General features: G+C 39.6%; 1 protein-coding gene across 1 annotated transcript; it reads right to left on the bottom strand.

The window, feature by feature from the left end:
* Positions 1 to 1150: 1150 nt before the first annotated feature.
* On the bottom strand, positions 1151 to 14178 carry spopla (speckle type BTB/POZ protein like a). Its single transcript, XM_070976335.1, has 12 exons — positions 13994 to 14178; positions 12650 to 12733; positions 9640 to 9757; positions 9408 to 9529; positions 8291 to 8442; positions 8020 to 8147; positions 6500 to 6677; positions 5341 to 5396; positions 4999 to 5121; positions 3307 to 3449; positions 3159 to 3212; positions 1151 to 2652 (listed from the first exon to the last, which is right to left on the bottom strand). The coding sequence occupies exons 3-12, from the start codon at positions 9715 to 9717 to the stop codon at positions 2508 to 2510; spliced, it is 1179 nt and encodes a 392-aa protein (XP_070832436.1). The 5' UTR covers positions 9718 to 9757; positions 12650 to 12733; positions 13994 to 14178; the 3' UTR covers positions 1151 to 2507.
* Between the last annotated feature and the right edge of the window lie 715 nt (positions 14179 to 14893).

The following is a 14893-nucleotide window of genomic DNA, read 5'->3' as shown; positions in this document are numbered from 1 at the left end:
TTTGTTCATTTTTAGGGTCAGTACCATTCAAACCAGCAACAATTTACTTCATCATCAGTGGTAAAAGTCAGGTTTTTTTATGGGGGGGCAAAAATTCTAATATTCTCCCAATACAGCAGTAAGACATGCATTTGAATATGTGCATCATCTCAGTCCACAAATGCTTTCTCTCGCTTCAAGCCATGTGTACTCCACAGCTGGATTTGACAAGTCCCTGACCCTTTGCTGAGTTTGTCAAAATGCACCAAGGCAAACAAAGGAAGCTAAGTGGATAAATCTGAGGAAAGCGTAGTAGTTGAGAAAAGCATCTTTGAGTTTATCACAAAATACTAGTGGGATGCACTGAGCACTATAGATTAATAACAGTGTTTTTGTCATCTGTCACTTCTTTACAGTGGAAATGTTGGTGTTAGAAAGGCTGCATCAGAGTGCTAAAGATGTTATTTGGACTGATATGACACGGGTATTTTCACATCAAAATATACTGCTTTTATCAAGCCCCCATTTCTATTTAAGCATCTGAAGTTCTGGCTTCATGTCATTGCCCACTGCTTCTTTAACAGTCTCATTTCCTACGACCCAAAGGACAGAACAAATTTTTGATTGTGACGATGCCACTGCAGGCATCAGCTCCTTCAGGCGTTACAGTTAGTAGAGGAAAGCGAACGAGCAAGATAAAAGGTTGGAGAGGCGTCCTAAAGCATAGATGGTATCAGGTCTTTTCCTAGGATCTGTGCTGAGAGGGGCGGACGAGGATCAGCAAGCTGCTGATGAAGACGTCTCTGTTCCAGCAGGACAGAGCGGCCTCACGCTCACTTTAATTAGAGCTTGTGCTGCGCATTCACACATAAAAGGAGAGGAAAAATGTCTTGTGTGCCGTGCAAGGTTCAACATGTTACTGCGCTGATGCAGTTTAAGAACATTTTCTTTTGATTATCATGTTGGTGTTGTTGTCTAATCTTCAAATTCAAAGAAAACCACTGGAGAGAGAGAAAAAAAATCACCTCAGTGTGACATCCATGTCCATTAACACAGCCATTCGTAAGAAACAGTGCAGATAATATTCACCCTTTCTTGTCACACTGATTTCAACAATCCCCAGTTTATGAGAAAAAAAAAACCAAAAAACAAAAAACTGGCTACTTCAGACTGCTGGAAAATGGTTTAATGGATTATGCAGGCATTCTTGCAGACAACTTCATCTTTTTTGCTTCCAAACAAAACAGGTTTCAACATCTCAACAATGACGCTGAACGATGAGTAATATCATGTAAAAATGATGCTACTCTTTTAATTTACAAAATCCTCTGAAGTGTCGGTCACACCACACTACATACGAGACGGACTGAATAAACATGACAACCCCCCCATTCAAACACAGAATAACATTGCCAGTAGAAGTGATGCTCAGCATCCTACAAATATCCAAGCATGTTAGAGAAATTTTTGCACGTACTCAATTCATTTAATTCTGCACAAATATGTCAGATAATTGCAGAAAATAAATTGTTAAAGACAAAATTGGTACTTGGACACTTTCTTTTGACAATAACATGACCATGCATTAGTCTCTCCACTTTTAGTTAACCACAATATATTGAGAATATATAATATTTGCAAGTTGGTGATACTAAGGACAGAAATTCTCAAAATTTAATCTATAACAGTTCACAGACGTATGATCTGGAATATGTCATTCAGATGGGAGACTGAGTAAATACTTCCATATACTTCCAATGTTTTAATATATTAGGGCCAAAGTATAGACACCTTTCCGTCTTACATGTATTATAAGGATTGACACTGGGTCTTCATATGGCAGATTACAATTTTTCCCCACAGAGATGCAAGAGACTTTCTTGTACACTGGTCTTCTGAAGATGGTTCAACTGTCATTTACATAGAAATGGTGCCATCAATATGGGGCATACACATCTTTTAAAAAGTGTAAAGAACTGACCTTGCACTGAAAGTGTTCATGCTTTTTAATGTCTAGTCACAAAACGGGCTAAACATTACAAATATATAATATTTCCCATTTAGTTAAACCTTTGTTACGTTCCTATAGAACTCCATATCAAAATGACTATTCATGGGAACTAGTGCAACCTGGAGGAGGCCTGGTCTTTGTGACAAGGCAGGCACAGAGTAAAATAGACAAAGTACTCTGGAGCAGCTCCAGAGCAATGGCAGATATATTAAGGCCATTTTCAAAATTACAGGGAAAAAAACAGTAGCAGACAGCTTGACTTGCTACCCGGGCCGAACCGAATTCAGATGGGGCAGCAAAGCAAGCAAGCAACACCAATTTTACCAATTTTTTCCCCAATCCACTGATGTCAGTCGTCCACGTGCCAGCCTCCCCACATGCCTGGCCAGAATGCTCCACTCTTCTGTATTCAAGTGTGTTCAGTTTTGGTGGAAATAAGAGTGGTACCCTCGCTAGTCCTTCCTTTGTAAACCCATGCTTCACACCTCCAGTAAAGTCCTGGGGCACAGTCGGGCAGTCAGGACTGTTTTAGACGCTTCCTGGGAAGACCAAAGGGTGGGCACTGTGCTGAAGCCAGGGCGCGAAAGGCCTCGGCTACCAAGTGAGGATGGGATTGGATCATTGACTTCCAGCCTGCAGTCTCCATTATATCTGTAGCATGACTGTAAGCACAGGCAAAATGAGGTTAACACTCAGACATGAGAGTGTGCACATTAAAAATCAATAAACATAAATGAGATGGTAATGACAAAGCAAATAAGGGGGACTTGATATGTGAGTTGCATGGTAAACTTGAAAAAGGGCCGTTCCTTCCTGTATTTAACTTAATGTCGGGCTAGAACGTCTGTGCATGTTGAATACAGCAGACACAGATATAAGTTGAACATTTGAAGGTGCCCTGTGAAAACACACTGCATCACGAGAAAAAAAACTTCCCACAGTGACCACCTCCCTTCTCTTTAAAATTCTGCAAATATTCCATTTCCAGGGTTTATCCAGGTATGAGTCTATTAATAACTTGGATACAAAGATATGGAGCTTCAAACTGAAAAGGCAAATAGCACTCTGTCTGCCTGGGCTAAAACAATGAATTCTAATGCATCTGGTAAGGGGACGAGATAAGAGTGTGTTATTAATCTTGTGTCACATATATCAGCTAATTACATACTTGCTATTCCAGTTCTTTCCATCTTTACAGCCAAGCTGTCTCAGGACACTGCACCTATGGCAAGGAGATAAAAAGGTAAGCATTCAGGGCTGGTAAACAGAAATGGCAGCAGGAATTTATCACCGGAGGTTTTTTTTGCGATACTTGCCTGTTGATAAAATCTATGGCTTGTGCTTTGAGCTGCTCTGCACTGTGCAAGTCTGCTAGGATGAGGGTGTCGGCCACATTCTCCACTGAAAGGCTGTTGCACAAGGCCTCTTCACACATGACCTTTAAACGCTCGAGAGCATACTGGGGTGGGGGGCGAGAGGGGGACACAGAAAAGCAGTGGTTACACCCTGGATTGTCATGGTTTGAGGGTTTGTCTCTGTTCTGAATACACATAAGAGCTATAGGAGCAATCACTTAAACATTTTAATGATGGCAACCTCACTGACAAAGGGGACAAACTGATGTCCGACCAACAGACTCCTGCAGTTTGTATTTCAGTGTTAAAAAACAAGAATTACCCAGTTTCACCACATGACTTATGTACTTTATCACTTTAGCAACACCGGGATGATTTTGGAAGGGGTGGTGGGGGGTGGGGGCGGACTGAGGGTGTTGCTCAATATTCTGGTCCACTGTTCAGCAAAAACTTTTACATCAAATCCAAGATCAGCATGATATTCATAATACAGTTTTGCTTGCCCTAAAAGAGGGGAACTCATCTGTGACCTGGTGAAAGAATGATGGTGTCTAGAAAGGATTTGGGAGATTATAGTAGGCTTCATATCACAGTGCCCCAAGAAATATGGCTTTGCACATATAAAGCTGCATTGATTTTAAATGTAACTTTACACAAGCTGCAATATGGGGTACAAAAAATGTGTACATCCACTGGCAACACAGTAACGCATGGAAGAAAATCCAAACCAGCGAATGAACAGCAGCTCTTACATACTGAAATTCTCCATTTTGTGATGCTGTACCGTATCTCATTCCATTAAGTTATAACAAAACACTGCCTTAGTTGAAACAGACAGCTTTACACCCCCCAGTGCTGTCGCAAATACAAGCATATCGCTTTCTGTTTTCCACAGAGCCCAGAAACTACTAAAAGACACAGGATCCACAGCATTTGGTTCAAAATTTCCATGAAGAAATGATCGACACAACATGGAAAGGACATGTTGAAACATGCTGTGAAAATGTCATTTCATACAGTTCTATAATAGTAAAGTAATTTTAATGCATAGTTTCTCATCACTCAGATGATGTCACATACGTTTGCAGGCTAACAGCAGTGTAATTACACCACAGACCACATTAGCCTTTCAGCCTCATTGACTTGCATACAGTGCTGGTTGCTTTATTCACTGGAGGCTGCAAACACTCAAGTCATTTGTAGAAACCTCAAGGTATGTTACTGCCCATGACTACATTACATTTAATGGCTGTTTCAGTGTTTAAGTGGCCCGGTGTTGTTACTAACTTGACATAATACCTCGTGGTGATGCACAAGTCTGAAACTGACAAAAAATAAATAAATGTAAAGGCAAAGAAGCATTTTTAAAACTCAAATTCTTGCCTTGTTAAACATAGTGGTTACAACAAGCCAGCTCTTTATTTGCGAGTTGTATCGCAGTATAATTTCAGGGTGGAGCTGGTGGCTGGAGCCTAACTAAACACAGGAATATATCAGATGCAAATAATCAAAAATCCATTTGCATTTAACTTACAAACTGATGGAAATAACTGACCAAAGTCTGGAATAAAGGAGAGTGTTTTTCTGCTTTGGAAAAGAAGTGGAAGGTCGATGAAAAACATCAGCAAAAGCTTCAGTTGCTTGGGTGCTTACTTTATCTGCAGCTGCCAGCAAATTGTCTGCCATCTTCTCCAGGTTCGGGGCCTTTCCTGTATATATGAAGCCCATCATTTCCTTGAAGACATCTGGGTCCACGTCACTGATGTCAACTCGGTTCTGGAAGGGCAGACAAGAGATTTAAGATCGGCAACTGAAAACCATCCATGAAGGAAGACTCATTACCACTGAGTTAGGATGTGGATTCATTTTAAATGTAACAAAGCATTTTGAGTTTTTATTACTGAAAGTGTAGAAAGTGTAGCACTGTGCAAAAACAGACATGAATTAACTATTGAGGAAAAGGTAATATGACCAATAACGAGAGGTTATTCTTACCTTTTTACTCTCTTCCATTTCATGTTCAAACATAGCATTAAAGACTGGTGACCTCGCTGTCAAAGAAAGAGATTGAACACTTAGAAATATATTGAGCAGTCAACAGCATATCAAGGATGTTAGCACACCAAATCAACAGTTTGTATTAATCAAGGCCTACTAACACTGCTAGTGTGAGAAAAAAAAGAAGCTTTAATTAAACAGCGTGAGACACGGTTGGTCTTGTGTATAAAACAACCCCAAACAAACTAATGTCATAGGGACAAACCATCAGTGCTGAACTATGATGGTCTTAAAATGTTGCACAATGCGTATAGCTGACACTTTGTCAGCATTTTCGCCTGACCACTGCAGCTGCCACCATGTCTAATGGACACAAGCTGGAGAGGAGAGTCAGCCTCTCAATCTCCGGGATCCTGCAGTCATCTGGGTCAAGCAGGGCCAAGAAGGGGTAGCGGGGTGGATTAGCGCCCACTGCAGAACTAGGCCGCTACAAATCAAGCCAGAACACAAACCCTCTGTAGCCTTTTGAGGTGCTTATGGCCCCCCACCAGAGGCCATTAAAAAGAGGAATAAGCTCAGTTTACACAGCCTGTTCAAGCCAGGAATGCTGCAATGTTATTCCGCCTTGTTGTTCTGTATAAAACATACGAACGCAGCAGTGGAGGTAGTACCAGAGACAAATCGATATGTGTAAAATGGGGGAGCCGGCAGGATGGCTAGGGGTGTGATGTTTTGATGACGTGTTATGTGTGTGGACCACCGCTGGGGGATTTAAAAAGCAGCTAGTGGCAGTGAGCAGTTAACTCAAAGAAGGTGTTAGCAGCTAAACTGTACACGAAGCACAGTAACTTTCCTTGCAGAGTGTGCATGGCTAGCAAAAGAAAGCACCGGCTAACATCAATGTTACACGCTACATTAGACATGGACACTGTTGTGTTGCACGTTACACCTCTTTTCCTTCCAGAACATCAGCATGCCATTTAAAATCTCACACTTTGCCAGCATTGTTTGGTTCTGTGCAAAAAAGCAAAGCCAGGGTAATGACGGGCCTTCTTTGCATCCGTGTGTTTATAGAAATGTGTTATTAGGACCATTTGGGGGGGATTTTCTCCTGGTTGCTGCCTGCTTAGGTGTTGAGGGCCGGGGACAGTCTTACCTGCAAGGATGGATTTGTGGGCTTTGAACTCCTGCCCTCCGACATAGAGGCTGCAGTCTGTGAAGCGTGAACACTCCCACAAGTTCCCCAGGTCATCAGACAGCTGACACTCTGGTACCTTCAGCATGTTCATGTTGGACTGGCCCGAAATGTTAACCGAGTCCTGGACAACGCTTACCTGAAACATTGCAGAAAGAGCGACATGCTGAAGAAGCCTCATCAAAGCCTAAACAGCCAAACAAATCCACCCACAAACGTGTCATACTGCATTGGAGAATCGTCTAATTTGTGTTTAATTTGCTCCTTTTAAAGCTTTTTTTCAGGACTGAAGAACCTACGGTGGGAGGGAATCTTGCTAGCAAAAACACAACCACTTGAAACCAAAATTAATTAACTTTGCTGAAACACTTAATTGATGACGAAAGGCATTTTGTTTTTAATTTGAACGTAATTTGTTTATCAAAGTGGCAATTTCCCTGAAATTACTGCATCTTTCTGGAACTCTTGTCTTGCACACTGTCAGGCTGTGGCAATATTTGGCCAATTGCATTTACATTTACAAAATTCATCGACACTTCATTTAACTTGTCCCTTGAAAGAACATTTTAGGAGACATTTATCCTTCTAGACACACCAAATTCAATTATTTTGAAAACAAGCATCATTGTAAGTGATTTAGGAGAGAGGACGCATTTCACTTTCTAAGAGGTTAATGTCATTTGAAGCAAATGCCAACAGTATGTTTGTAGTTAAATGGCACTCGAGCTAACACTCCGGGGTAAACTGGTCATGACAAGAATTAAGAGACTCTAGCCTTGATTCACTTATGGTCACATTAGGTGAACAGTGATGTTACTTCAAAGCTGTCATCGAAAGATTCATAATTTATAGCCGCATAAAACACAACAGCATCTCAGCAACACGGTACTGATATGCGAGGATATTAAAATAGGCTGACTGCAATGAAAAGAAACACCTCAATGGCAATTTTCTGAGCATTTCCAACATTTACAATCAACGGAATTTGCACTCCAAACTCAAGTCTACTCAGGCCGTGCATCGACATGTTTTGCACATCTAGCAAGCTCAGAGAAGTGTAAACAAAACCAGATCAGAACACGAGCTGAGTGTCACACAACACAGCCTCTTTGTGCCTATTATACATGTAGGAGACTCCTGCTTGTTTTCTAAATTACCTCCAAACCAAAAATCATTTCTAGTACATATAACACTGAACAAGCATACGTACAGGATGGTGTTTTTCGTTCCCTAAACCTTAAAAAATGACAGAAATTGAGAGATTGCCATGTTCTGTGGGCAGAAGGGGAATGTGTGTCAGGCAATGAGTGAACAAGGCAATAAAAAACCTAAATCTTACTGTACAGTTGCATTCACCATCATACACAATCATCGCCAGCTGAAGTGAGGAAAGTGTGGCTCTTTGGGAAAATTACAGCACTCATACTTAAAGACTGCAACTTACAAATCTGGAGAATAAAAAGGAAAGCAGTGGTATTTACCTCACAGAACAGGGTGAGCTTGTCATCCGGTAAGAGTCCATTGGCTTCATCAAGGAGAAAATCTCTCCTTATAAATTTTTTGAAGCCCCAGTCTTTGCCTTGGACAAATCTATATGCTCTTTGGCTTTCTGCAAAAGAAGAAAATAATACCAAGTCCTGATAATGCCTCTCTTTTGTCTCCAAGTTAGAAAAATGAGTAAAAGTGAAGGTACAAAAGGAACATCAAACATACAGTATAACTGGATATAACTGTCTGATTGCTTGTACTCACCCATCGCTTTTGTCTCCTCTCTTTTAGCATTCAACAAAGAAAACTTGAACTTTGCTCTGACTTCACTTTTTGGACAACTAACAAGAAGTAAATATAATGACAGATAATCTTTGCTTTCATCATCCAGTCCCTTGGGATTGACTCGCAGACACCTGGCAAGTGAACAAACAATGCAGCACATCAGGAAGGTTACAAAGACGACAGTCAGGACTACATCCATCACTTTTGTCAAAACAGGACCATGACGAGCCTTCAGGGGTTCCTGCTACCAGAAACTGTTAGGAGTGGTGAGTGGGATGGGAATACATTCACTATCTATCTATCTATATATAAATAAACCAGCACTTTGTTAACTCAATGCTAACACATAATGACAATTAGCACAGATTACCATTTGCGCTAATGGAAAGTAGCATCACGACCACGCTCATATTGTCTTAAATGACCAATGTTGCTTCACATGCCAACATAAAATAACGTGTGCTCATGCTTAGAGGCATATATTTCCTCTGCTCTGTGGAAATAAATTCATACCTGCTGACTTCACATTGCTAGCTCAGTCTGCTACTCTGCAGCTTAAACACCACACACTGAGCAGCTAGAGCAACCTCAAAAGGTATCGACCACTTTTAATGCAGTATCACAATGATGCTGCTGAAATAAAAGAAAGACTGACTGACATGTGATGAGCATTGTTTTTGGAAATATGACTCATGATATACAGTCTAGAAGTGTATGATTCAACTCTTTCCCACAGCAGTCTATACGTTAATAAAGCAAACAGAAATCACAATAAATCTTAATATCAAATTGCAATACATGCAGAATTGCAATACTGAAGGATGGCAAAACATAACAAACAGCACAAAAGTATCTTGATGGTATCAAATTGGGAGATTAGCATATCATCTCAGCCCTACAGACTGTGTGCAATTTATCATTTTCGTGCATTAGTACACATTAACATTTCATATTTGTATTTAATGAAATTCAAGGATGTGAACCTGGATGAGATCAAATCTGACAGATTGCTGATGCACATTAGTGGCATGAATGTGATTTTCCAAAACTCTGAAGGTCTACAATTGTTCATAAACTATCAAGGAGGAGTACTAACCATTTCATCTTGTCATTGGGGCCAGAGGAGAAGGTAGAGCTCTTCAACACCTCCCCCATTTCTTCTCTGCAAAAACTAAAGTTGTTTATGGTCCACATGTAGGAAAACTTCACCACTTTGACCTTGGAATCAGACAAAACATGCAGGACAATCAGACCAAACCTCATTGGTTTCATTTATATTTTTAAAACACTATAAAAAGGGTAATTTAAATGGCTTGGCATGCCAATACCTGTGTGTAACACCAGCTCTCTGCCACAGGTCCACTTGACATCTCCCCTGGGGGAGGAGGAGTGGGAACCCGTGACATCACGGGCTTCGGGGTACCACTCGCTCTCGTCCTTAAAGCACTAATTGTCCCAAGAAAACAATAAGTTACAAAATGGAAATTTTCACTTTATTGACATGTATGATACGGGTGAATAATTTCCAGTGAGAAATATGTCGTCTTCACTTAGAGACTATTTTTAGAGAATAACCAGTAATACCAGTAAAACCAATGTTGTAGTGGGGGACTACTGCTGTACATCTATCAGTGTGTAAGTTAATTGAACCAAAAAAAGAGAAACAGTCAATTTCTTCCATTGCGTTAGGCAATAAAGCGGTTAGAACACAACCTCTCCTTCTGTTCCAGAGTTATGGGATTGAAAAATGGGCAGAAAAGTGTTTTTGCAGAACATTATGATGTCACAGTGAGGCTGACCTTTGACCTTTTGGATATAAAATGTCACTAACTCACCATGCTCATGTGAACGTTTGTCATAGCGTAAAAATTTTTGAGTTATGGCCAAAAGTGCTTTTTGTGAGGTCACAGCAACCTTGACCTTTCACCAAAATCTAACCAGTTCATTCCATTGCTGAGATATCGCATTCACGAGAATGGGACGCACGGAAGGACAACAAGAGAACGAAATGCCTCCAGCCATGTCTGTGGTGCTTACTTAAATTCACAGTGCAATGGCTATGTGGCCATCGAGATTCCCATTCTCGCACCTTAAGCAAAACTATTCTCAATCTGACTTATTGAAACTGTGTCATCAGAAGAAATAAGCACAAAAAAATGACAGTGTTGATATATTGCATACAAATAAGTGTTTAAACAACAAGAAACCAACAACTGATAGCTGCACCCAGCTTTCATGTAAGGATAATTACAATACTTTAAATGAGTCTTAGTCAGGTGCCCATATAAACACTGAAAAATGACTTACTGGCTGCAATTATCCCTCCTGTTCATACTGGTCATTAAATAATCACCTCCTAATTCACTTCCTGTGTAAGTGAGAACAGGAGGAATGATTATAACAAGTAAAACCAGTCTGAATGTTTATATGGGCACATGACTATTGTTTTAAGATAGACTTGAAAGCATCATTTTCTGAATACCTCAGACTAAAACAACTGGCTATTCTGTTAAATGTAAAACTTTTGAAACAAACCACACTAGACTTTTCTGAAAGTGACGCTCATTAGATGAAAGGACAGACCAACCGACCGACCAATCATTCTCAGGTCCCAGCACTAGTGGGGAAAAACCCAAAGTCTTGGTTTTGTTCCATGAAAAACACTATTAATGCTCAATTTACAGCTTAAGAGTTTCCAGTATTATTCTGTTTTTCCCTGGAACTTAACAATGCCATTTGGTAGAACAACATTAACTACTCTTCTTTGCATACATGAATACTGGAAGACCACAATATAAATATGAAACTGAAGAAAAAAAGCTTTAAAATAAGTACCACAGCACTGCAATGGTAGCATACTATACAGAAAATTTGCCCAAATTTGGACAGCTTTCAGTTTCAGTGGTGCTGCTAAAAACTTGCATACTTGAGCGTGAAGTCTGATTATAAGTGATGCATGGTGCCAGACACAGCAACCTCCTGACAAAATGTAACTGCAACATTTGAGGAGACATCCTGTTATACTTTGTCTTAAGTCGCCACTTGTGTGATCATTGCATCATTGCCCAATGTCTCTCAACTTGAGTATAGCCTCTAACTGATTCATTCTGTAAATGAGCAGCAGCAGGACACATAATTCACTATCTAGACAGTTTAACTGGAAACACACTGTGGAAAAACAACTTCTCGTGTCACAACTGGTGAGGTGAATTTGGTAGTTACTAACAGTGCTGTTCAGTCACTCCTGTATAGGATGAGATGTCAGTTATAGGCTAGTCTATGGCCTGCAAGCCTGTGCAGATAACAGTGATTACAGCAAATGCAACGAAATGAATGTTACCTTAGTCATATAACAGTCATTTTTTCAAGTGCAAACATGCCAATTTCATTTCACTTGAGCAGCGTAACTGTTAAGACAGCAGTATACCAAAACCAGCACACAAACTGCCATGTTCACGCACAAGTGTTTGCCATAGTTCAATCGCATTTGCAAATGTTTTCTGTTCCCTCCTCACCTGACACATCCCCTTTTAGAGTGTCAGCACATTATATTTCATCTTACTCATAAAGGAAACTTCTTATCAGAGCCTCTAAACCCCTGTCATTCCTCTGATCAAGACATCTCAGAGTAAGGTATTTCCAATTATTCTTTAAAAAGTTATTTCCTAAAAAGCATATCTTATTTTTTGACAACCGGCAAATAAGGGTAGAGGCAAAGACCTAAAAATGTAAGACAACTGTATCTTTACTTCTGAAAAAAACTACACTGTACACAAACACCTGGCTTCACGCACGGCTCACTCTCTGGCAAAATGACATGAAGGCGAGAAGGAATGACAATGGTTGAAGACTACTTCTTCCACCATCTCTCTTCCCCAGAGTTCACTTTCTTTCTGCGTGAGTGTCCCCGCCATGTGATTCTCAATGTACATCACAGAATACCGGCCTCTCTGGGTAAAACTGAAGTGTATAGAGACATAATATGAATGTCTTCTATTGTGCTTCCACTGGGATACTTGTTTCTGTCGGTTTCCTTTCCATTTCCAAGATTCTGCTTGGGGCTAAGACTGTTTAAATACTGAGACAGTATGAACTTATGCCCATACAAGCAATGACTATAAATGGAGATTTTATGTCTGTCCTTATAAACCACATTAAGTATCATTGATGAAACTGAGCAATATTGAACAAACAGACCTCAAGTTCAGTACAGAGATTTGCCTGCACTGACAATTTTAACAGTTTCGTACAATACATACTGCAACTGAACCTCCTTTAATGATAATGACTAAGTGTGAAATCATGATGCATCAGCACGGAAAATAAAACTTTCATCACCTCTTGAATGGTAGAAACGTACTAAAGATGGAGTTTTTCTAAGTTATCACAGGATCCTTCATGGCCCCATCTTCATGTTCCACTCTAGAAAGAAAGAAAAAAATACATTAGGCATAGAAAATGGACCTGACCAACCTATCTAAAAGTAATTTAAGTTAGCCACTAAGGTTACTGAAGCATCTGGCAATAAAGCCACAGTTCTCACAACAAACCAAACCTCTTACACCTATCGAGGCATATAAAGGATCCTTGAGTCAATAAAGTGGTACTACTGACGTTAGAAAACTAGAGCTTTACAACCAGACAAGAAAGCCACACTATTTAAAATTAAGACATTAGTAAGTGTTACAATAACAGATTGTTAGCCTTCACTGTCAGCGTAGGCCTTACATATATTGAGATGGTCAATGTTAACTGAAGTTGTGATGGTTTTTCATATAGCCTAGCTTGTAACTGACTGCTCGGCCTATAAACCAGCCAGATAAATTAGCCAACTCAAGATTTCACCTGCAACTTTGTTTGGCTAACACATTAGCTGCAGTCGTGATGCCTCGCCTTTAGAGATAATGCTATCCGAACAGGCAGCTAGTTTGCATTAACAAAGTTAAACGATCGTATCTTAAATGAGCTTCACAGCTTACTTTAGCCTAGATGCTATTCGAAATGTAAGCGGATGTGACTACCCTTGATACAAAAAGATCGAAATCACTAGAAAGCAACAGCTCAATGTTAGCGTAACATCAGTGTCAACACTAATTTTCAAATCATCATCAATATAGCTTCACGGTTTCACTTCGCCAGACTTATCGTGCTTTGGAATTTTAGCTAGTTTAGCCAAGAACAATCATTAAAAAGGGAAAACAATTAGATTACGCGAATCTGTCATTACTGTGTGAAATACGTATTTAGCTAACACAAGCTAACAAAAATGTTCAGAATAGCGAGATTAATGTTAACTTCACTTTAGCCTTAAACCGCAAATGGAGCTAACAATGATCAGCTAGCTTAACACACTAACATGTTAATAGCAAATCTGTCTACATATTAACAGGCTGACTTACATTAGTTATATGTTACGTTACTCCTCTGCTGCACCACAGACTAGCAAAGGATTCCTCAAGTTAAACAGTTAATGTGTGTTTAGACCCCGCATTATCCGGTGTAAAACAAAGGGCCTTCACTGGTCCCTGTGACAGGATGCTAACTAACCAAGCTAACATAAACCCTCACGTTTTAGTACAATCTGCTGGTGGGAAAACAACGGCGGCTAACTAGCAGCTAGCCAAAGCTAATCTCTGCACTGACTGCTCACAAAAAGTTTAAAAAGACATGGTGACGGCGTACCTTTCAATTTCATACTTCCATATATATCGAATAACGCATATAGCTTTGTGTCACAGTCGCTCCTTGCACCCTCCGTTACTTTAAACTCTTTTCATTCAGTCTCTTCACAGGGTTTCTTTGTCTAATTTATATCTGTGCTAGCTTACATCTGTCTAGCTGGCTGGTAGCTTAACAGGCTAGGAAATATATTTATTGCGCATGCGCGAAATTTGGATCACGTCCAGCGCGATCTCGTTTTACCAACTGATCCAGACTACAATAACAACTACTATAATAATAATAATAATAATAATAATAATAATAATAATAATAATAATAATGACACGTTAATTCAAGTGCTCTACTGAAGTACACTCTTAAGATAATATCGCCTTATATGCTGTTTTTTGTTACCCATCAGCTGTACTTAAGAATAATGTAATTAACTTGTACTCCAATATATTTGTCTGAAAGCTGTAAAGGTTATTCTGGAGTCTCAGATGCTGATTATTCAGGTAAAATTAATTATGAAATTCAATAAATATGGCACTCCTTTGTTAGGAGGAAACAAACAGTATATGAGGTAGTTTGTCCATGGACCATAAAATGCATTTAACATATCAATGACTCTCAAAGGGACAGTTCTACAGATTGAGTACTTTTATTTTGATATATTAATAGAGTATACTGCTTACACTTTGACAAAAACAAAAAACAAACAAACAAAAAACAAACAAACAAACAAATAAAAAGAATGAAAGACATTCAGCTTTTTGTCAATATTTAGTTATTTCTCCATCTCTATGTCAGAGGATATTGTGTCACCCTTTTGTGCATTCACCGCCTATCTAAATAAACAATGATAATGATGAGGAGGAGGTTGTGTTTACAAACAAACAAACAAACAAACAAACAAACAAA

This window comes from Chaetodon trifascialis, chromosome 12 (assembly GCF_039877785.1).
Source record: "Chaetodon trifascialis isolate fChaTrf1 chromosome 12, fChaTrf1.hap1, whole genome shotgun sequence".
NCBI lineage: Eukaryota > Metazoa > Chordata > Actinopteri > Chaetodontiformes > Chaetodontidae > Chaetodon > Chaetodon trifascialis.
The sequence above is the reverse complement of the archived record's forward strand: the minus strand, read 5'-3'. Positions and strand labels throughout refer to the sequence as shown.